At 38.3% G+C, this 24,947-nt stretch overlaps 2 protein-coding genes across 7 annotated transcripts in view; one reads left to right on the plus strand and one right to left on the minus strand.

Annotated features, from left to right (window-relative positions):
• The window catches only part of LOC131691069 (oxysterol-binding protein-related protein 9), a 241,645-nt gene that overhangs the window by 12,026 nt on the left and 204,672 nt on the right, over window positions 1–24,947 (minus strand). Inside the window, exons 6-8 of one of the 4 annotated variants that reach the window (XM_058977233.1) lie at window positions 21,894–21,975; window positions 21,690–21,797; window positions 18,440–18,536 (exon numbers count right to left, since the gene is read on the minus strand). In XM_058977233.1, the coding sequence (XP_058833216.1) occupies window positions 18,440–18,536; window positions 21,690–21,797; window positions 21,894–21,975 (287 nt within the window). Of the gene's footprint in view, window positions 1–3,003; window positions 3,969–18,439; window positions 18,537–21,689; window positions 21,798–21,893; window positions 21,976–24,947 lie in introns of those variants that run through there. The other 3 variants (XM_058977234.1, XM_058977236.1, XM_058977235.1) reach the window with 3 other exon arrangements.
• LOC131691074 (elongation of very long chain fatty acids protein 7-like) overlaps window positions 21,771–24,947 on the plus strand; it is an 83,618-nt gene continuing 80,441 nt past the window's right edge. The window contains exon 1 of one of the 3 annotated variants that reach the window (XM_058977240.1): window positions 21,771–21,945. The gene's annotated coding sequence lies outside the window, so the exon portion shown is untranslated. Of the gene's footprint in view, window positions 21,946–22,337; window positions 22,492–24,947 lie in introns of those variants that run through there. The other 2 variants (XM_058977242.1, XM_058977241.1) reach the window with 2 other exon arrangements.

The raw sequence follows: 24,947 nt of genomic DNA on the forward strand, positions 1-24,947 counted from the left end.
TTTTGGAGTACGCGTCAAAGTCAAAATGCCGGGGTATTGAGACTGAAATATAATATCAAATGGCGGTTAATATACAGTTTACTTGAAAAAACATTCAGCGCGTTCCATAAGGACCGCAGAAGTATCTCCATTTGATTGCTTATTTTTTGGCGTATCCATACATACCGCCAACCTACCCCGGGGCCAAGGTAAGTTGGGGCAGCCCTAAGTTTGCGCCGCTAAAACAACAAAAATGATCCATAAAAAATTGAAAAAAGATCCATAAAAAGTTGTTCATGTTCCATAAAACAAAACTGAAAATTCATAAAACAGTGTGAATGATCCATAAAAAAGGGTGATTTGATCCATAAATTATGTAAAATTGAACCATAAAATTGTCGCAAAAGAGCACTAAAATAGTAATAAAAGAGCAATAAAAATCAACCAATGCCCCATAAAAATATTGGAAATGTTCCATACAATGCTACATTTTGCGCCATAAATTAACTGACATTGATCCATAGAATATTAAGAATGTGCATTAAAACACGTCGATATGTTCGATAATATCGACAAAAATGTTCCACGGTATTACAAAATGGAGCAATAAAATGTTAGAAAAAGTTCCATAAATTTGATAAAAATTTTTGCTAAATAATTTTTCTTGGTCCATAGAAGATGTAAAAATGAACATTAGAAATGCTATGTATTGATTCATATATCGAACGTTAAATTATGGTTCATGGATATTTACAAAACGATCCATAAGAAGAGAAAATGTAAAACGATCCATTAATAATATGTTATATACATTAATAATATGTTATTATGTGCTTATGCACCAGAAAAATTAAATTTAATGAATTCATGCGAAATTTTTGCTATTCGAACTAATAATAAAGTATATTACATTTGGTTGAAATTCCAAACTACAACAAACATGATAGTTAGAAAACTTAAGCTTCCATATCCCACTAGTCAGGTAACTGACCTTCGCTAACTTGAAATCATTGTGGCAACTCTTTAAAGGGCAGGGTATCTACGACATTAGCGCGCTGAGAGTTATTAGACCACTGATACAGGCTGGCATGAGTCGCAAATACCAAATATCTGAAGCGAAAACAGACACTTTATACACGAACACTGACTTATGTGGCTACGCCACATCGCTTTCTAGTGCACTATCCGACTTCGCTGCCGCTCAGTCGGCTTTTAACTAGCTATAGCCCCTATGTTTAAGTAAACCGGGCAAACGAGGGGATCATAGGTTCGCTTGCTGGAATATACGGGTTAATCAATACCTCGTTCAACGGATCCTCAGCGGCTTTGCGCCGCTTCGGATCACACTGGTTCCCAGCATAAGCTCACTTGTTAAAACACAGTTACTGTTATGAGTATTATTTAGCACAACTTATTTTTTCAGTTTACCATACTTTGGTTAATAATTTTACATATCCGGATACTCTCGGATTCGGTTTATTTAGGTTAAAATAGTTGCCACAATGATTTCAGGTTAGCGAAGGTCAGCTACCTGACTTGTGGGATACGGAATCTTAAGTTTTCTAATTATAATGAATGCATTGTTTGTTGTAGTTTGGAATTTCAACCAAATGTAATACACTTTATTATTAGTTCGAATAGCAAAAATTTCGCATGAATTCATTAAATTTAATTTTTCTGGTGCATAAGCACATAATAACATATTATTAATGTATATAACATATTATTAATGGATCGTTTTACATTTTCTCTTCTTATGGATCGTTTTGTAAATATCCATGAACCATAATTTAACGTTCGATATATGAATTAATACATAGCATTTCTAATGTTCATTTTTACATCTTCTATGGACCAAGAAAAATTATTTAGCAAACATTTTCATCAAATTTATGGAATTTTTTCTAACATTTTATTGCTCCATTTTGTAATACCGTGGAACATTTTTTTCGATATTATGGAACATATCGACGTGTTTTAATGTACATTGTTAATATTCTATGGATCAATGTCAGTTAATTTATGGCGCAAAATGGAACATTTTACGGAACATTGCCAATATTTTTATGGGGCATTGGTTGATTTTAATTGCTCTTTTATTACTATTTTAGTGCTCTTTTGCGACAATTTTATGGTTCAATTTTACATAATCTATGGATCAACTCGCCCTTTTTTATGGATCATTCACACTGTTTTATGGATTTTCAGTTTTGTTTTATGGAACATGGACAAATTTTTGTATGGATCGTTTTACAATTCTTTATGGATTATTTTAAATATTTTATATGCAAAAGTATATTTTCCCGTAAGTTGGCGGTATGTATGGATACGCCAAAAATGTTGTTGCCAACAGTCTTCCCTTTCATGCCACGTGTTCTATTTTGCAAGATATACCTACATCAAAGCGGTATAAAAACACCACCTGTCTCTCCTATTTTATTTTTTTTTTCATTTACCAAATTACAGAATAATATTGTAAGCATGTCCTACGAAGAAACGTTGGCTCTAAAATGACATCGAAGGCCTCAAGTAGGTTTTGTCCTGTATTTTTGGATTGGTCCCACTGTGCGTCGTGCACGGAATACCGATTTATCACAATTTCAACCAAAAAAAAAGTTGATTTCGTCTAGTTGATATTTATCTATAGTTATCTTTCCGTCTTGGCACACTCTCAAGATAGTATGTTCTCCGGTTTTCCTGCATGATATGTATGATAACCCTCTCGCAGGTTTCTGAGAACTGAGAAGTCAACGCTATCGTAGTTTTCCATTCATAGCAAACACTTGCGGTGCTTCTTCTGCAGTCATCTCAATATCAGCATAACTAGCATTACATGGGCGAAATGACGTCACAAAAAGCAATGCCGTCAACCTGGTAGCGGACAGAAATGCATAAATAATAGGAGAAAGATTTTCGCAAAAATAGCTGCATTTGCAACAAACCATCAGCAAAGAAAATAACAAATACGGCGAGAGTTTTGAGCGAGAAAACGACATTGAGTAAAATAGAGAATATTCGATTTACCTATCGACAGCCACGGAACTACTTCTGCGGAAAGAAAACCGTTCTGCTAATGATCTGAACATGACTTTTGTTTCGTGGAAATTCCACTGACGCAATTCACGACACCAAAGTATTATTACATCGTTGTTCTCTGAAGAAATCTGAGTTTATCTTTGGAAGCACTAATGTTAGTATCACTATGGTTAATCACATTATATTCAGTGCTTGATCCGGACGATAGACACACCAAAAATATTGCTTTCACTGGAATCGAATGGGACGCGTTGTTAGTGTCAGAATAATACGCGGTCAATGCGAAAGAAAACTGTAATGATATACACTAATCGATAAACATACATATAGTTATACTTCGTGCAACATTGCTCTAAACCCGATGATGGCTTCTCACATTCTCGTGTGTCGCACAGTACACAGCGTTCTGAACAGGGAACATTTTTACATAGCTGTTTGTATAAACTATACGACTCTGGTCACGCTCAGCAGACCCACATGCTTTCTTATACCATATAAAACATAACAATAAACAGCACCACGACCAACCAAACACAGATTTCGGAAATTTTGAGGAAGACCGAAGAGAACAACGCTTAGTTTTAAATTGAGCACTACGGGCTTTGGGCCTTTTAGAATTTTTAACTGATTTGATCTGGAATCATTGATAGAACTTTTCTCAAGCACCTAATTGTTGCAAATCAACATAACGAGCCACTTTTTCGAACAGCGAAAAAGTCTACGTTCGTTCGATACTTTTTATACGGTTAAAAAAAAAGAGAGTAGAGCAGACTATTCATTCGCATCTCGCGTATTACGCCAATTGCTTAATCAAATGTCACTGGGAAGCAGATTAAAAAAACAATCCGACGAGTAGGCCACTAGCAGAAATAATTGCGGTTCCGCTTGCCGAAACAAGACCAGCGGCTTTCTTTCATGATTCTGTTACGTTGAGCTCACAAAATTCAACTGGCCGCAGAAATAGTATGTGCGTCGATAGGAACCTCTAGTGAATGGGACCCAATATCACGTAGGATGATGTTACCGAAGAAAAACGAAAATGACGATGATGATGATGACAAAGACGTCGGCAGCAATTTTTCTCGCCGTGGCCCGGGTGAAGGATATACCTACGTATGGTAAGGAAAGAAAAGCAGCAATTCGGCAAATAGTTATTGCGGTATTTCTAGTTGTGAGCTTTCCACCCAACGTGTGTTTTATACTGAATGAATCGATTTCGTAGATATTGCGTTTTTCCTGATTTTAAATTTGGTGGGTACTCTGTTTTTCACGAAGAACGTGAGAATCAACATTCATATATTAAAAGTGAAATCAAATGCCATGTGCCTTTTTCAAACCAGGTTGACGATTGATCATTACTAGACAGTGTCAATCAAGCAGAAAAAATGACCGTTGTTTACTGCTACTTGGCTATAAAAATTACCAACCTATCTGAACACTGGTTTTGGAAACAGTAGTTCTCGTATTTTCGTTACGCATTTCCATTGCGTGTCTCAGCACAGTGTGGTCGTGTGACAAAAAATCACATCCATTTTTGCAAAAAACTTTTCTTGAAAAGATTTATACCGGCAACTTTTCACATTCATTATAAAAGAAATATATAGAATTCGCTCAAATTTACATGATTTTTTTCCGAGGCCCGAAGGGCCACGTCTTATATACCAAACGACGCAACTCGACGATTTGGGAAAAAGTCCGTGTGTATATGTAATGGACAAACTCTCATTCGTGTTTCTCAGCAACGGTTAAACCGATCTTATCCAAACCAATTTCAAATGAAAGACCTAATACCCAGACAGAACGCTAATAATTTGTTTTTGATTCTGATGTTTAGTTTCCAAGATATGCATATTTGAATGGGTAAAAAAAGCAAAAACAAGCAATCAACGGTTATCGCCAAAACGGCTAAATTTAGGTCAATAGCACTTTCGGAGAACCTATTGTATGTAATATGCTCTTTCTTTTGATATTGTGTGTTCCTAGATTAATCTCAGAAGAGATATTTGCATTAATTTTCTCTTAAGTGATTTTTTTGACATGATATCTTCAGCAAATTTATATCTTTTTCTTTTGTGAAAAATCTTGCTAAAGGCACCAAGTGTCTATCTTGTATGCTGTAAAAGTTATAGTATGTTATTTATTGTTCAAAATAGTAATGATCCGTTTTAATGTAACAGCCGTATTTTATTCGAATAAAACGGGAAATGATGATATCTGGACATATTTTGTATTTCTTTTTTCTACCTACCACCCGATCGGAATGGAATAACAAGATTATAACAGAATGCAGCCTGCGTAACATTGTGTTATAAAACTTAATAACATAAAATTATAACAAGTAACAACACGAGATATAGTTTTGAAATCTTTTTGTTATGTGTTTCTGATCGGGCACTGCTAGAAGTAAGAACAATTTGTCTGTATGTACTTTGATCGCTTATAAGTGTGCAAATTTTCATTTGCCAGTACCTTCTGACAGCTAATTTTCTAACTTTTGACCCTCAGACTGATCTGGATCATATCTCGGAAAACGAGTAGCGAAATAAATGACTCCAAGTAAGTGGAAACAAAGCCATTATAAACTCGTCCACAAGAAACTTCTTCGAATAGTGTCTACATGAGGAAAATTTTTGAGGATATATTATTTCTGTTGCATCAAACTACACCAATTTTTTTGTAGTTTGTTAAAAGATTAATTTAACGGTTTCTTCGATAATATGGCGAACCTTCTCTTATTTCGATTTCAACGTGTCATCCACCACTTTCAAGAACCAGCTGCTAAAGAGTTTCTGACTTGACAGTTATTTACCGATGACCTTTAATTCTGTAGTTTTATTTGCTGGTTTTCTTTTATTTTTTTACTTTTTCTTTACTTTTTTCTATTAGTCTGTTTTGTTACATTATTTTTTATTTTATTTTTATTGTTAAGATATTATTGTTTTTGTTAAGTTCTGTATTGTGTATTCAATTGAAAATATATGGGGTTTTTATGCCAATTTGAGAAGAGTTAATGTTTCACTCAAATTGGTTTTTCTTCATCCCCATATTCATTAAGACCAACTAGGTCAGATGATAAAAAAAATAAAATAAAATTCGTTCGTTTGTAGTTTATGTTAAAAGTGTTTTAAATTAATGGGTATAATGTAGTGAGTGGACTGCTTTAGGAGACAAAAAAGAAACTTGTTTTCATAATTTTGGATAGGGATTGAAAATTCTTAGCTATTTGAAAATGTATGTATATTTTCAAACACATTTGAAAAACTAAAATACAAAATTTTCCTTGAAAAACTTCACAAAATGGCGGAGTCAAGAACTATTTCTTTACTACAATATCTGATAGGCGGGAAAAGTACAGTTCGTAATTCTGGTTGAAATTAATGAAACAACAATGATTTGATTTTTCCGCGGTTTTCTGAAAAAAATATGCATTTTTGGAATTAGTTTTTGATTTTAACATGTCACAGAAAATGTTAACATCGGTTTTCTAGTAGTATTGTTTACTTGAATACCCAGGAACAGGATTCGGGCACCACCCTTCCACCACATTCTCTCTGTATTCTGCTGATAGTGTTTTAACCATTATATTCAAGGTCATTGTTCTATGTCTCAAGACCAGTATTCAAATGTACAGAAATAAATCCGTTGTTAGCCTTTACAGGGAATTCGATACATATTTCTCCATATCTCATCTCTGTTGATTAAAATATGACACGCCTTTTAGTCCTGCTCTATCTGAATATGCCATACTATTCGAATCCTGGGGAAGACAACAGACCTAAAGGGTTCACAGGGATATGACGGACACCGAGAATTTGAACTTTCTTCAAAAGGCAGTGCTGCACCCCCATGCCATTAACAAACCCTGACGTCCTGAACGTGTGATTAAGCTTGAAGTGCAGCCGGGTTCACAGATTTTTTCACATTTATGTCTCACTTGTTGTTTCCACGAACAGACTATTAAATGGGAATTACCTTCTTAATTTTCAGCAGCAGTGTGTATATAAAATCCGAGATTTTACTAAAAATCACAAAACTAAAAAAAATGACGGCAGCGATTTTTTGCGTCCTATACGCATGGCTACTACGATCATTCGTATAATCCCAGCGATAGCAGCTATTGACAAAAAAGAGCAAAATCGATAATTTCTACAATTTAAGTTCTCGACTTATCTATTGATATAAGCAAAAACCTCGACTTTTTCGCTCTTGTTTGCAGGGGCGAATCAAGAAAAAAAATTAGGATGGGTTCGATTTTAAAATGAAGATTGTCAAAACGCAATACGTAACAACCTTATTCAATGTAAATCAGTACACTCAAGTTTTTTTTTACGCGGTTTTTTTTGCGGGGTATTTTTTTACGCGGATTTTGAAATTTACGCGGTTTTCATTTACGCGGATTTTGAAATTTACGCGGTTTTCATTTACGCGGTTTTCATTTACGCGGATTTTGAAATTTACGCGGTTTTCATTTACGCGGTTTTTGAAATTTACGCGGTTTTCATTTACGCGGATTTTGAAATTTACACGGTATCCATCAATGAGGTTCCCTTTATCGCGGATTCTTAAATTTAAGTGGTCTTCATTTACGCGGATTTTGAAATTTACGCGGTTTTCATTTACGCGGATTTTGAAATTTACGCGGTTTTCATTTACGCGGATTTTGAAATTTACGCGGTTTTCATTCAGGCGGATTTTGAAATTTACGCGGTTTTCATTTACGCGGATTTTGAAATTTACGCGGTTTTCATTTACGCGGTTTTTATTTACGCGGCTTGTATCCCCCGCGTAAAAAAACCTGAGTGTATTGGTGGTCAAATTTGGGTGAAATGATTTTGAGCTTGAAACTAATGAGGAATTCCACGAAGATCCGTTCGAAAATCTTTAAAATAGTAACCGACCATCTTAGATTCCGATGAAACTCTACACGTTTCACCGGCATGGAAGGCTACATATTTTCCACAGTAAACAAGATTATTTTGACTCAAGAGCAATTATTTAAAAGGGCTTAGACGTTTCTACGTTCATTCATTTCAATTTTTTTGTTAGATTACTGTATTTTAAACAGCAAAACTATCTGAGAACGAGTTACAGGGAATAAGTACTTCTATAAAAAAATGCACTGACAAAATGTTGTTTGATTTTTCACAAAAACGAAAATTTGTGTTAAAAATTTAAATTGCAAAAACATTTTTTAAAAATTTTTATATTTTGTCAACAAAAACCTGAAGAGAAAAGAAACATTTTGAATGTAATTGTATGGTGAAGAACTTATCGGTAAAAAAGGATTTTTTTTTCTTTTTTTGACAGTTGTTCTATTGGAGTTGTAGAGCTAGGTTCTCGGAAGGGCTTCCCGTCAGAATCACACACTATAATTGAGGACGATACATGCATCCACTAAAACACTGCTTTAGGCCAATTGCAGAGGGCCGTGATTCTGAATGTGATATTCATTGTATGGTTCAGGTATGTGCGGGCGTAGGGGCTTAGAGATCGCGTGTATCATCGCGAAGGATTCTAGCATTTGTACGTTAACGTAGTCGATCGCGTATGTCGCGTGTGGTAACGTATATGTAACTTCGCGTGTATAAATGCTATATTAAAACCGTGTGCCTTTTACATATTCGCGTGTGTTCTAGAATGATTTCGTGCGTGGACCGTGAATCTGATACCTATTTTTTCTTGTGCGGTTCAGATTCTAGAAGAAAGTGGGTTCTTCCATATCACTAGAGTTCCCAGTCATGTCGCCATGGAACGTGTTGTCTAGTGGATATGAGCTTTATTTTTTGATTGGTATAACTGAATGTATGGACCTAAGTTGCTAGAGGGGAGGATAAAGATTTCTGGGCGTGACCGATTCATGATCGCGCGTGTTTGCGGGTTCGCGTTTGAGACCGCGTTTGTAACTTCGTAAGTACTAAAACGTTCACCTTATTACCGAGTGTTTTCGCGATTAGGGGCGTAGGGATGCGTAGATGATCGCGAAGGGCTCAAGCTTTTGTATGTTGACGTATTTGTCGCGTGTATGTGACTTAGCTTGTATAAATTCGATTTTGTAACCCAGCGGCCATTTACATATTCGCGTTCTTAGATGGCCACGCGGACCGTCATTTTGATATTTAGTTTTCGGTGCACGGATCACATTCTGACAGGGAGTGAGTTGCACCATATCACTAGAGTTCCCGGTTATGTCGCCATGGAACGTGTTGTCTAGTGGATATGGGAGTTATTTTTAAATTTTCAATCTTTTTTTGTTTTTTTTTTATTAATTGACATGGTCCTAGACTGTTGGTACCGAGGATTGAGACTTCCGGACTCCGGAGACTTCCGAAGAACGCTTTTGTAAGTTTGTGTGCTGAGACGTTCACCTTATCACCGGGGTGTTATCATGTTTGCGAGATCGTGGACGTTGCTTGGATAATCGTGAGGGGCTCAAACGGTTGTATGCTGACGTGATTTTGTAACATATTCGCGTGTATTCTTGAATGGTCGCGGGAACCATGAGTCTGATATTAAATTTTCGATGTACGGTTCAGATTCTAGCAGAGCGTAGGTTTCCTTATATCGCTAGGGTTCCCGGTCATGTCATAAGAGCACATAGGAGTACGGATCAAGAAGGCGAGGGCTGCTTTTGCGAGTTTAAGAAATATCTGTAGCGATCCAACGAAAAAGACGAGGCATTCGATACTGTGCGTTAGTGACACTTGACGTGAAGAACGCATTCAATAGTGCAAGCTGGGATGCTATCGCGCTCTCGTTACACCGGCTTAGCCTACCGGTGGGTCTGTACCGGATCCTGGAAAGTTACTTCCAGAACTGCGTACTGCTATACGAGACCGATGCCGGTCAGAAAAGGGTTCCTATTACCGCCGGAGTCCCACAGGGCTCAATCCTAGGCCCGGTATTATGGAACCTCATGTATGACGGGGTTCTGAGACTGAAGTTCCCTCCTGGGGTCAAGATCGTCGGCTTTGCCGACGATGTAACCTTGGAGGTCTATGGGGAGTCAATCCCTGAGGTAGAACTAACCGCAGAATACGCGATCAACACGGTGGAGGAATGGATGAGCGCGGGAGGCCTGGAGCTCGCTCAGCATAAGACGGAGGTAGTTATCGTCAACAACCGCAAGTCGGCACAACATACAGTTATCCATGTGGAAGAAGTCGCGATCATTTCACAGTGGAGCCTGAAGTCTCTCGGAGTCATCATACACGACAAGCTGACCTTCGGCAGCCATGTCGACTATACGTGCAAGAGAGCTTCGACTGCTGTTGCGGCATTATCGGGGATGATGCCCAACATCACAAAGGTGTGCGCCAGTAGACGTACGCTACTGGCAGGCGTTGCCGTATCTATCCTCAGGTACGGCGGCCCGTCCTGGTCAAGAGCACTGAGGGTAACCAGTTACCTGCAGAAACTGGAGAGCACCTACCGCGTGATGTGCCTCAGAGTGATATCTGCTTACCGCACGGTATCACACGATGCGTCCTGCGTGATAGCGAGCATGATGCCAGTCGGGCTAGTCATCCGGGAAGATGAGGAGTGCTTTGAGCTGCGTGGCAGTAGAGGAGCCCGCGAGTGCACCAGGGTGGCTTCGGTCGCCAGATGACAGCGTGAGTGGGATAACTCCTCGAAAGGTAGATGGACCCACCGGCTGATACCTAACATATCGAGCTGGATGTATAGACCCCATGGGGAAGTTCACTTCCATCTGACACAATTCCTGTCAAGCCATGGCTGCTTCCGACAGTATCTCCACAGATTCGGGCACGCGGAGATCCCCGTCTGCCCTGACTGCCCAGGTGTTGACGAAATTGACGAGCACATACTGTTCGTATATCCTCGCTTCGACGTCGAAAGGAGAGCAATGCTTGAAGTCTGTGGCTGGGACACAACCCCTGATACCCTTATTCAGCGGATGTGTCAAGCGGTGGAGAAGTGGAACGCAGTCTCGACTGCAACCGCCCAGATTGCCTGTAGGCTACAGAGAATTTGGCGCACCGAGCAGCAGACGACGGGCACGACTAACTAGTGATTGGTTAGTTGGAGCGGAACGGGCCGAGCGCGAAAAAGTGAGTGAATGGTCTGTTCATGCTGAAGCAGGTTTGGCGCAGCGACTGGCAACCGCGTAAGGGGTAAACCCAGCCACCCGAAGCAAGTCAGAAGAGTGAGTGAATAGGTGTATATATGGACTGCCTCATGCCAAGATGGGAGGATCGTAGCGTAGTATATCTGTAGCGATCCAACGAAAAAGACGAGGCATTCGATACTGTGCGTTAGTGACACTTGACGTGAAGAACGCATTCAATAGTGCAAGCTGGGATGCTATCGCGCTCTCGTTACACCGGCTTAGCCTACCGGTGGGTCTGTACCGGATCCTGGAAAGTTACTTCCAGAACTGCGTACTGCTATACGAGACCGATGCCGGTCAGAAAAGGGTTCCTATTACCGCCGGAGTCCCACAGGGCTCAATCCTAGGCCCGGTATTATGGAACCTCATGTATGACGGGGTTCTGAGACTGAAGTTCCCTCCTGGGGTCAAGATCGTCGGCTTTGCCGACGATGTAACCTTGGAGGTCTATGGGGAGTCAATCCCTGAGGTAGAACTAACCGCAGAATACGCGATCAACACGGTGGAGGAATGGATGAGCGCGGGAGGCCTGGAGCTCGCTCAGCATAAGACGGAGGTAGTTATCGTCAACAACCGCAAGTCGGCACAACATACAGTTATCCATGTGGAAGAAGTCGCGATCATTTCACAGTGGAGCCTGAAGTCTCTCGGAGTCATCATACACGACAAGCTGACCTTCGGCAGCCATGTCGACTATACGTGCAAGAGAGCTTCGACTGCTGTTGCGGCATTATCGGGGATGATGCCCAACATCACAAAGGTGTGCGCCAGTAGACGTACGCTACTGGCAGGCGTTGCCGTATCTATCCTCAGGTACGGCGGCCCGTCCTGGTCAAGAGCACTGAGGGTAACCAGTTACCTGCAGAAACTGGAGAGCACCTACCGCGTGATGTGCCTCAGAGTGATATCTGCTTACCGCACGGTATCACACGATGCGTCCTGCGTGATAGCGAGCATGATGCCAGTCGGGCTAGTCATCCGGGAAGATGAGGAGTGCTTTGAGCTGCGTGGCAGTAGAGGAGCCCGCGAGTGCACCAGGGTGGCTTCGGTCGCCAGATGACAGCGTGAGTGGGATAACTCCTCGAAAGGTAGATGGACCCACCGGCTGATACCTAACATATCGAGCTGGATGTATAGACCCCATGGGGAAGTTCACTTCCATCTGACACAATTCCTGTCAAGCCATGGCTGCTTCCGACAGTATCTCCACAGATTCGGGCACGCGGAGATCCCCGTCTGCCCTGACTGCCCAGGTGTTGACGAAATTGACGAGCACATACTGTTCGTATATCCTCGCTTCGACGTCGAAAGGAGAGCAATGCTTGAAGTCTGTGGCTGGGACACAACCCCTGATACCCTTATTCAGCGGATGTGTCAAGCGGTGGAGAAGTGGAACGCAGTCTCGACTGCAACCGCCCAGATTGCCTGTAGGCTACAGAGAATTTGGCGCACCGAGCAGCAGACGACGGGCACGACTAACTAGTGATTGGTTAGTTGGAGCGGAACGGGCCGAGCGCGAAAAAGTGAGTGAATGGTCTGTTCATGCTGAAGCAGGTTTGGCGCAGCGACTGGCAACCGCGTAAGGGGTAAACCCAGCCACCCGAAGCAAGTCAGAAGAGTGAGTGAATAGGTGTATATATGGACTGCCTCATGCCAAGATGGGAGGATCGTAGCGTAGTATGTTGGGACTTCGCTATTGATACCTCGTGGCGTGGCTGAGGAATGAGCCTCACCCGGAATGTTAGGGGTGAGCACAAAAGTAAGCCTCACATGGTATGTTAGAGGTGAGCACAAAAGTAAGCCTAACAAGATACGAAAACGGTGAGCACGCAAGTAAGCCTCTCATGGTATGTCAGAAGTGGGGCCTAAGAAAAATGTCCCACATGGGATGCCAGGGGGAGCGACAGGTCGTAATAGAGTGGTATGATCGAGAGTGAATCAGGTGATAGGGTGAGCATCCAAGTCAGCCTCACATGGTATGTTAGAGGTGAGAACAAAAGTAAGCCTCACAACGTACGAAAAAGGTGAGCACGCAAGTAAGCATCGCATGGCGTGATAGAGGTGAGCACAAAAGTAAGCCTCATATGAAGTGTTAGAGAGTGAATCAGGGTGTGACAGAACGAGCACCCAAGTAAGCCTCAAACAGGACGTATGAACGCGTGAGCGAGAGTAAGTGAGTACATCAAGTACAGCCATCCCCCTGAAGTAATACCGAGAGGTAGTCCCTGGGGGGAACAACGGCGGTGCCCAATGGAGTTTAGTCGGTATTACCTTATCATGGTGGAGCCCGACACTTCAGTACACCCCGTGTGGTAGCTTGGAATCTACTAATGCACGTGTACTGAGTTAGTGCGTAAATTGCATTCTCCATTGTAAAAAGGGCTGCTTTTGCGAGTTTAAGAAATATCTGGAAAAACAATCAGATTAGTCGACGCACCAAAACCCGAATATTCAACTCGAACGTGAAATCTGTACTACTATATGCCAGTGAAAGCCAGTAATTCGTGCATGGTGGCCACACAACTGGATCTCTAATGCTGAGCTCCATCGTCGATGTCATCAGAAGCCGATAGCGACAGAAATTCGGGAACGAAAGAGGAGGTGGTCGGCCACACTCTGCGCAGGGGCGGAAACGAAATCTGCAAGCAAGCGTTAGACTGGAACCCAGCAGGACATCGCAGCAGAGGCAGACCCAGAGGCTCATGGCGGCGCAGCCTCAACAAGGAAATAAAAGAAGTCGACGAAAGTTTGACCTGGTAGCAGGTCAAGGCGATGGTGGGCAATCGCCCAGGATGGCGATCTTTCACAGCGGCCCTTTGCACCACCAGCGGTGCGCAGGAATAAAAGTAAGTAGTAAGTAAGTTCCCGGTCATGTCGCCATGACGTGTTATCCAATTGGTATGAGCGTATTTTCTTAATTGGTCCAGCTGAAGGCATGGACCTAGGCTTCTAGGATCGAGGATAGACTTCCGGACGTGACCGATTCGTGATCGCGTGCGCGAGGACGTTCTTGTAGTTACTCGCTTGAGACCGCATTTGAGAATGTATGAGTGTTAAAACGTTCACTATCACCGAGGTGCACTAATAGAATATATTCATAAATTGCTGCGAATTAGTTTCGTACAGACAATTTTCATAAAATATATAAATTGTTCGCATTTATTTTTTATTTCGTGAAAACCACGAAACGACTTTCGTTGGCTTATTACTAAACGGCTTCATTAGGTAAACGAATTGTTCGCTGCTATATACGAAAGTCTTTATAATATTTACGAGCACATTTCGCCAAACCGTCAACGTCAAAAGAGCTTCAATAGAGGTAGAATATGGAGTCGTTGTTGCTGTACGTCAGATAATTGTTGATCATCACGACGGTCTCGGTCTGACTATTTAGTAACAGTATCCGTATCCACCGGTTTCAGAATGATTTCCTGAACCTCTTTCGCTTCTAGTGGATCCGAATTTCAGAATCCGGAGCGGTACGGATTCAGTTGAGCCATCGCGAACCGCTCGTCGGTTTATATGAATAAGTTTGAGTTTTTGTCTGCCGGAGCTATGTCAAAATGATATGCAATTAAATACGAAAACTTCTATTAGATGAACGAAATGAGTTCGTGCGACCAACGAAATTGTTGGTAATATACACAAAGGTTTATTAAAATAAACGAAACATTTCGTTTCATTCGCGAAAAATATTGTCGTTATCAACGATAACATTCGTGCAATGTACCCTAAATATGCAAAATTTACAGAAACATTCGTTCTTCAAGCGGCCATTACTTCACACCACAATCTTTATAGTCCTCAATAGAGATGAGCAGGTTGAAATAAAATCGATTTTGCCAGATCGATCCTTTTAGTTAAAACAAAATCGTTATTGTCAAACATCGATCCTAAAAGATCGATTGAAAAAAATAATATGCTAATAAATACGAAAACTTTTCTAAGATGAACGAAATGAATTCGTGCTACCAACGAAATCGTTCGTAATATACATAAACATTTATTAAAATAAAGGAATCATTTCGTTTGTTTCAATCACGAAAAATAATGACGTTATCAACGATAACATTCGTGCAATGTACACTAAATAAGTTGAAATTATGAAAATTTTCGTTTATCAAACGGCCATTTCTTCATACCACAATAAAATCGATTTGGCCAGATCGATTTTTTTAAATTAAAAAAAAATGGGTGTTGTCAAACATCGATCCCAAAAGATCGAGTGAAAGAAATAAGAGACTAATAAATACGAAAACTTTTCTAAGATAAACGAAATGAATTCGTGTGACCAATGAAATCGTTGGTAATATACAAAAACGTTTATTCAAATAAACGAATCATTTCGTTTCATTCACGAAAAATAATGTCGTTATCATTCGTGCAATGTACACTAAATATGTAAAATTTCTGAAAACTTTCGTTCATCAAGAGGCCATTCTTGTTCATGAGATGAACAAAACCTACTATTTACAATGCACGAAAATACTTCGTTGCAGAAAACGACGAATGCGCTCGTGCATTGTATGATCAATTTCATTATATTTACGAATTTATATTATCAGAGTGTAATTATGTTTGCGAGATCGCGGGCGTAGGTGTGCGTGGATGGTTGCGAAGAGCTCTAGCGTTTGTATGTTAACGTGTTTTTCGCGTGTGCTAGCGAGTATGTGACTTCGCGTGTATACACTCAATTATGCGACCGTGGTACCACTCACATATTCGCGCGTCCTGAATGATCGCGCGAGCCGTGAATCTGATACTAAATTTCAGTGTGCGGTTCAGATATTAGGAGGAAGTGAGTTTTCTCGTATCAACTGTAGTTCCCGGTTATGTTGCCATTGGACGTGTAATATGGTGGATATGAGCGTCATCTTTGACCGGCCCAACTGAAGGCGTGTGTAGAATGGCAGTATAAGACTCGAAAAGAAGAGATAAAAGACAATAGATGGAAAATGTAATAGATTCGACAGGTACAAGATACAGCTGAAGTTTATTTATTTATTTATTTGGGAGCAGAGAAAAGCCCACTGGAGCTGAATTTTATTTTAACTTTATCTCCAGCAGGCATAAAACCTTCTCATCTTTCATATCAACAGATAACAAATAGCGCCTTGATGTTAAAGGAAAAGTTAAAGGAAATGGTATGGGCCCTTGGGATCATTTATAAATCACATAACGCAAAAATTACCCAAAATTGATTCCTCCCTTCCCCCCATGTAACAAATTGTCACAAATTTGTCGCGTTGATGTAGTGTGTTATCAAGGGCTGCAACTTCTGGTCTAGTTCTCAGATCTCTTTTTTTATGTAAAAGTTCTCCTAACCTCTAAACGAAGCCAATTTAGTAGTTGGTGTACAAGAATAAATTATGCGCCACAAAATAATCTTCAAATTGTCCAAAAGTTTCCTTAGTGTAAAATACAAATTGCAACAGTTATATACATACAACCGTTTGTTAAGGAACATCCTAAAGCATACATTTGGATTTTTTGTGCAAAGGAATGTATAAAGTATAGAACTTGCGGGTCTTCAGAAAATCTGTTTAAAATATGTTGTTCTACAATTCCATCGAAGACCGTTAAACTCTATCTCGAACCGTAAAGGAGGGCGAAGCGAAGCGAAATGATCAGATCTTTTGTATATTTGTATCATTTCAATAACATTCTGTAGTTTTTCTAGCCTCGACAACCGATCGGGAAATTTTTTTTGGGAAAACGTCTCTGGAAAAATACGATTTGCGGTGTAAACTGCCATTCAATAACTTAACCGATTTAGTTCAAACTATTCTTTCCCTATGTTGAGTTTTCGAGATAATTTTTCAATTAACACATTTCGACGCAGTGGGACGTATACGATCCACCTACTTCTCCTAAATTTTAATTGGTTTCCAGTTAGCCTTGACATATAAATACGAATTCTTTCTTTTAATTAACTCTTAGGGATGTAAGGAGTACAACTAATACAAAAATTATGTGAATTTGTTAATTACATATTAGTTATAAACAATTAATCTCGCTTTTATACAATAAATTCGGCTGTGTCTGAACTAAAAGTCCTAGAGATATATTTTTTTTTGCAAGTATCTCGAACATTGAACTAAATAATAGATGTTTTGCAAAAAATTTCGTAGGTCAGTTTTTCCGAAAAAAATTCATCAGAATATGCAAAAATGGAGTTTATTATTATGTTGGCCTATAAAAGACTCTGAGAGAAAGTGATGACTTCTCAACTAGAATAAAAATTGATTATGTGGTTCTTGAGGTCGCTGATTACGATTCTGATAACAGAGTTTAAAAATTCGAAATGGCAGCCAATTTTTACGAAATTTGCGAATTTTCAATGAGCATAAAACTTGATTTACGAGAGTTTTGGGGTCGCTGATTACGATTCTGATGTCAGAATTCGAAAATTCAAAATGGTGCCTACAAAATGGCAACCATTTTTTAAGAAAAATTAAATTTAGTCAAACCCAGTCGCCATATCAGATCCGCCATTTTTAAATCGACAATTCTAATGTTAGAATCATAATCAGCGACCCCAAAAACCCCCTTGTAAGACGTTTTAGGCCAATATAAAAACATGAAATTTTGCCAAGCACCAGAATTAGAATCAGGACCCCGGAAACCAATATAAAGCTAAAATAACAGTATTAACAATGAAAAAAATCGCGTCCCAAAGGGTTAAAAGTTACTCATAAAATGACAAAATGTTTCGTGAAAAATAGCAATTGTAATTTCAAATGGGTAAAAAGCCACTTAATTGAATAAATATTTCGAAAACTCAACGTAGGGGTAGTTTTTGAATGGCAGCGAACGCCGCGAATTGTGTTTTTCCAGAGACGTTCTACAAAAAGCTTTGTCACCGAGTCGCTTGTCGATATTTCCTAAACATATAAGTTTTTATTATAAGTCGATATTTCCTATTATAAATGAATATTTCCTAAACATATTATTTAGCTTTAGCAAAAAGTTAAAACTCCTGCTAAATTTACATTCTGGACCACTATGCAATGTGCTGTATGTATAGAATCCATATCATTGGAATAGAACAACTTGAATGCAGAGTGAAAAATCGCGTGTGTTGTTTTCATGCATAAACGCAGACAAGATGCGCACAAAACGAAATGTTGTCATTGTTGGCACACTCGACCAGTCATAAAGGGAATACATAGTATGAGAATTTTCTCGTGACGTTGTTTCTGTGTCTCACGAGGCATTCCGTTTACCAACGGCAATATTGTTGGACGTGAATTAATTTAATTATCATCATCTAGGTTTGTTTCGGGCAGTACTTACCTTGTTGGCGTGTTCAACTGACTAGAACTGAATGGATCATCGTTTGCGTCGAAGAAATCGTCCTCTCCCTCCGAACTTGAGTAGGAAGTTTCCGGAACTGTGGAAAACATCGAACACTTGGTTAGCATGGATTTTCGGCACTTGGTCAGAACATTTCGCGCGAGTAGCAAAATACACAACGTTGCGAGGGCGCCGCAAAACAGAACACATGCACACTCCAATATTTACAGATTTTTTCGTGGACCGATAACTGATATTTACAGTTTAGGGAACTGTATTTTTGAAAGGTTACTAAAGGATAATGAGAGGTTGTTTCCGCAGTGGAGAAGTAGGTACTGGAAAGAACCAGCAACGTGAAATTTGTATACTATACATGCTACACATTGGTGCAGACCAATACATGAAGAGGGTCAACTGAGCACGTGATTTTAGTGACTGTGAGGAGAGAGTGCGGTTCACGTGTTGTGAGAGATAGGACATCTCCACAAATCACGCAATAATGATTTCTGAATTATTACCTCATCTCTGATAAGTATCATTTTCTTGTATTGAATATCCATAGAATAGAAAGCTTATATTCTAATTGTAGTGAAGTATTTTGAACCGCCAAAATGTAAAAAATATGTTGAATGCCTGCAAGGAACTTCTCGTGACTATTATTATTATAAAGAAACCAAGTGTGTGGATACGTGGTCGTGGAAGTAGGCAGATTATCGACTTTCCGGTATGAAAACCATTACGTTTGGGCATCGACTCCTGATCCACCCCCTTGAGTTATTAGGCCAAGCGCAGTACTAAGTAATGCTTCGTTTAAAGTTTAAAAACTTCTGACAAAGCTGGATTGATTTGCAGTCTTCGGTAAAGCTATAAGCAATAATATTATATATCTTTTTCAGATTTGATAATAATCTGATTACACAATACTATGTAATGGTAGAAATATTTGGGTTTTTACATGTAAATTGTTAAAAAATCTCACATGACTCACAAAAATAGGTAGCTTTTAAAGTTCTATAACGATTTTGTCAGTGCCCCGATATTGCGGTGGTGCGGTGGATACAATCGTGTTGTCATTGTTTAATATATTGAGCCTAACATACTTAGTCATCTTCATTTCATGACTTAGAATTATGTATACAAACATTTGACACATACCAAAAAATGTCCATAATTTTGACTTTTTTATGGCTCATACGTGATTTGTGTATGAACCACGCTGCCAATTGCGGCAGATACAGAGTCTGTAACTATTGTGGGAACATTTACACTGTTTCGGCAATGAAAAAATGCATAGTGTACAGGCTGAACTGTTTATTGAATGTGAAAGTCACATGAGACTAACCAAGTTGTGAAGGAATACATACTAAGATGAGTTAGACAAGAATCAGAATATTCAGAGCTTATCTTTGACTTAACACTAATCATAGCCTTATTAATTATAAAATTGGTATTATGTAAGCCGAATTGAGACAATAGTAACGAAAAGCCGGCTAACTTTATTTTGGCTCATTAAGAAACCTTAGATATTTGAAGTCTAGATTAACCCTCTCGCCCCCAACTTTTTCATAGTGTATATAGGGTTTCCTGAAGACAACACACCAAAAAAATCTGAATTTTATCGTTGACGTAATTGCAAACATGACACAATTCAATAAACCGTAATTTACGAAATGACGGAACATTACCGTGTTCCGTTTAATTTTACATGAAACATATACTTTACATGCGCAATAACATAAAATTACACTTCCTACCATTCAGAACAAACGCTGTATGTGGAGTAAAATTACATGATTTACGAAATTAAACGTCATGTAAAATTAAAATCAAACGTAAAACTAAGTCATTTTTGATGCTCGTATATGTCAGGGTCAGGAGACGTAAATTTACACTGTTTTTTCTAGGTGTGAATGCTATAAGCTGCTCAATTTATACCTTCAGATGCTCATTACTATTCTTCTAGAATATTTATAGTATTTTAACTGCATGGAAAAGATAATCGAAACCTGTATAAATTGGTATGATTGATTAGTTTTCAATAATATTAACATAACAAAGATGGACAAAGCTTTATTTCATTAATGGGTTATATACAAAGTTGGAACTCAAAGAATCGAAAAAAAATTATTGAATATTCTGAAAGTACATACTTTTTAAAAAAATCATCCAGATCGGAGCACTAGATTTCAAACTACAGTCGTTCGCAGCGCGCTGGTTATTCCGCGTATGAAGTTAACACAAAACTTTAAACGCAATTATCTCGGAACGAAGTTGTTTGAAAAGCACCGTTGCGGTAAACGTGATATCGCAAAAACTATTCATCATAATTTTTTTTTGAATTGTTTGTATTTACATTCTCATGTACTTGAACGGTTCCTTTTTCATCCAAAAAAATTTGATTCTTTGCCATGAATTTTTGTTTAAAATTTTAAACACCACAAAACTAAATTTTTGGATAACATGTTTTTTTGCAGGAAAAGAAAATTATTGGGAAACTGACCCGTTCAAGTACACCACAATACGTTTTTCTTCAATAATCTTTTTACTTTTTTGATTTCAGTTGAGCGGTTCGGTTTGGAGAGCTTTCACCGCAAACCTCTGCCAAAAAAATCACGAACTTAGCTCACTTTTTCGGCACAACTTTGTATATAACCCCTTAACTGAAACTGTCCCTGGCAGCAGTGCTCCAGAGGAACCCAATGAGACTAATTGCAATAACTTCAGCACTACTGATAATTGTTAGTGCTCACATTACCCCAGTTATCAGTTTTATTAGTTTTTGTAAACAAATTTTTCGAAACAAAAGTTGTGGTTAATTAAAAAGTGTGTTGTTTATATAGGGTTAAAGGGGTGAAACAAATCGTCTAAAAAATGCTTGTTTATATAGAGAGTGTTAGTCTATTCAGTCAAATTGCATACAATCCAATCAGTCAATTTCCATACAATAATGAACATTTTCAAATGATCATAAAAGATAAGGTTTCTATTATTTCCCCGAAAAGTTAGATTCGCAACAACACGTGCACAAGACCCTGTTCGGTAAATAGCACATGCGAAGAAAAGCGAGCAAGTACCAGAAAAGCTGTAGGTCAAATTATGAAAAATTTGCACTGCTGATATTCGCCGAAGGGTAACCTGTACGTCAATGGAAAGAGAAAGAGAGTAAAGTTCTCGGAAAATGTGCACATTCATACCCACACAGCCAAATACATTTGCCAAAATAACAGCCAGAAAACAGAACGAAACATACCAGTAATCGAAGAATGGACTAAGTTGCTTCGTCGCCGGTTTTCTCGGCATTCGGATCCTACTTCGATGCCAGTCTGCACCAAGGCCGGCGTCACGACGGCCGCATAATCTGTTTTGCGGTAGTCGATCATTTGAAAACAGGAAAATGAGAAAGGAATTTTCTCACGGTTGGATTTATTAGCGCATCGAAAGAAGGATTACTTACCGGTGTCGCTTGCTTCGGTTTCCGTTTCCGATTTGCTCACAACCGGACCCTGGTAGATACCGTTTATCGGATTCGCAGTATTCTGTATAAGTGAAAATAAAAACAAAAGATAAACATTATTGATATTTGGCTTGGAATTAGTTCGCGTAGAATCTGGTGGAAAATCAATTCGATTATTTTCGTAGGGCTTCAGGAGCAAGCCATATGTCCCTCCCTTTTGCTTCTGGTGTTCTAGTGCTTTTGGTGCGTTTCGATTTTTGAAAGTGTTGCGTTAGTAGGAGCAATTTGTATCCACTCGGTACATCGTATACATATACAGTCGTTCGCAGTCAAACACCTGAAGCAGTTAACCATGTACTTATTTAATACAGCTTAATCATTTAGTTTCAAGCGGAAAGTGATTTTTCTATTTTGGACTTAGCAGTTTCAATCCATCAGTGGAGTCAGTTGGACGAATCGCGTGAAAAAGTGTTCTAAGTAGAAACATGGCTGGTCACTAATTGGTACTTGGTACAAATATACAGCTAGTGTACAGTACATATATCGTTTAATGTTCAACTATTTTTAGAATATTATACAAGTGTTTAATCAAGTGTAGGTAATCAGCAAAAATATTTTCCAGACCATATTATAACTAAGTTTATAACATAGTGAGAGTTGTGTCCTTTACTTTGACACAATAGATGTGCCGGTTCTTTAGAGTAATTTTAGGGTTGATGAAATTTTTAAACAGTATAAATTCATACGGATGATTATTACCCAATAACTTGGCTCACTTCAAGCTGTCATTCAATTATAATGATACACATAGCCATCAGAATGAGAAGATAATTATATACGTTTGACATTGTAGGTCAAAGCTGGGAGAAGTCATCAAGACTTTTGGTCTAAGGGCCATCGTGTTGAAACATACATTATGAACTGAATTTGAGAATTTTGATGATACAGTTAACTCTCTCTATGTCGATATTGAAGGGACCATCGACATAGGGAGAGATCGAGATATAGAACAGCGCGCTATTTTTTCAGGACATCTTTACCTTCAGGACTTTATACTGCATGCCGGGAAGATGCTCTTCTTAGGGGGTAATAATAGAAGACGGCGTAAAATGTGCGCCTGGAGGAAACATTTGTCTCGCATTTTTATGCATACGCTGCCACAGCCAATAAATGTTGAACATTGGAGTCGAAATTGTTTTGACCATGGAAATTCCATTTTAGCATTGTAGTGTCGGAATAGATTATATATTTTCAATTTCAATTCCCCTAAATGTGAGAAGTAAGCTGTGGTTTGTTTATTTTTGTATGCAGATGCAATTTTTTCTGACAATCTTGTGTAGAAATTTTTATTTTGCTGAAGACACTTGACGATTTGAATGTTCTTGAAATATTTCAAAAAGGGATATCGAAAAATAAATATAGTTGCATATTTCGCTAAACTCGCTTACGCGGATGATGGAAATGTTAGTTTCGGGAGCTGTACGCAAAAATGATCTAAAAATTAATTCGCATAATACGAAAATTCGTGGACATCTCACAGTGCTTCGTATAAGTTTGCAAATATTTTCACTAAATGATCGAAGCTTTCATTTCAGCACTAAATATTTTCTATTTCATAGCCATTAGGGTGAAAAGCTAATTTTAGCCCTAATAGGGAGGGGGCGCAAAATTTCAATAATTACTGCTGCATGCAAGCGATGTAATGCGTATAAATATGCTTCAGCATCTTTGCTTCGTTACTAAGAACCATTGCCATTTCAGCCAATGCGTTCAACAAAGATTGTAGACGCTACTCTAACCAAGGGCTTCAAATGGGTAGGGTGATCATATAAACATGGTGAAAATGAGCTGATTACCCTATATGGGCAACATTTCTTCAAACTCTCTTTTTTTAGATTTCTGAATGGGAATTGTTTCTGCAAAGAAATCATTCGCCCTTCTGGAGATTAAGTATATTTCACTAAAAGTTGATCTCTTCCCATCTACTACAAAATCGAGCAAATGAATACTAATTTTAAAGTGTGCTACATACTTTTTTCAACGAACTTGTATTAAATATTCAGTGCAGTGTGAAATATATATATATATATATATATATATATATATATATATATATATATATATATATATATATATATATATATATATATATATATATATATATATATATATATATATATATATATATATATATATATATATATATATATATATATATATATATATATATATATATATATATATATATATATATACATACATATATATATATATATATATATATATATATATATATATATATATATATATATATATATATATATATATATATATATATAAAAGTCAAAGTTTGTATGTATATGATTTACAGACTTCCAAACGGCTTAACCGATTCCTGTAAAAAATATACACAGTAGGCATTTGTTATGGAGTGTGTTTGTGTGCTATTGGTTGGAGATTATCTGCCCGCCAGATGGTGCTGCGGAACGAATTGTTTTTTACTCCTATTACGTTGAAAGTTTCCTATAAGTTAGTTTCCTATAAAGCACATTAATCCTCATGCGTAACAATTGCAAGTTTTTACTGTGAAGCTATAATAGATCAAGATTAATATGCCAAACCCGAGTTTTGTACAATATCTGTTTTCCCTTTTTAGAAAATATGTTCATTGTTAAGTTCAGATAGGGATCTGTTAACTCTACCTCACTACACAATCAGGAAGATATTCAACGGACTAAATGCCCCAATCATCAATTCTATTTTATATCTACTTTGTGTTATCCCGACAGAAAAAAAGATCACATCGACATAGAGAGAGAAAATTGCAGGCAAATTTTAAGGTAGGTACATCGAGATAGGGAGATATCGAGATAGAGAATAGAGAAAGTTAACTGTAATTTTGAACTATTTTCCGGCGAACATAGCAAGAACTAGTTTCACTAAACGGAATATTTCCAGACCTGTTTGACAATTTTAACGGATTTGAAGTATATTTTTTCAAGCATTCTTCGAGAAATCAGACGATGACGTTCTACTGAATGAACATTAAATTTT

The sequence above is a fragment of the Topomyia yanbarensis genome, chromosome 3, assembly GCF_030247195.1.
Source record: "Topomyia yanbarensis strain Yona2022 chromosome 3, ASM3024719v1, whole genome shotgun sequence".
Classification (NCBI taxonomy): Eukaryota; Metazoa; Arthropoda; class Insecta; order Diptera; family Culicidae; genus Topomyia; species Topomyia yanbarensis.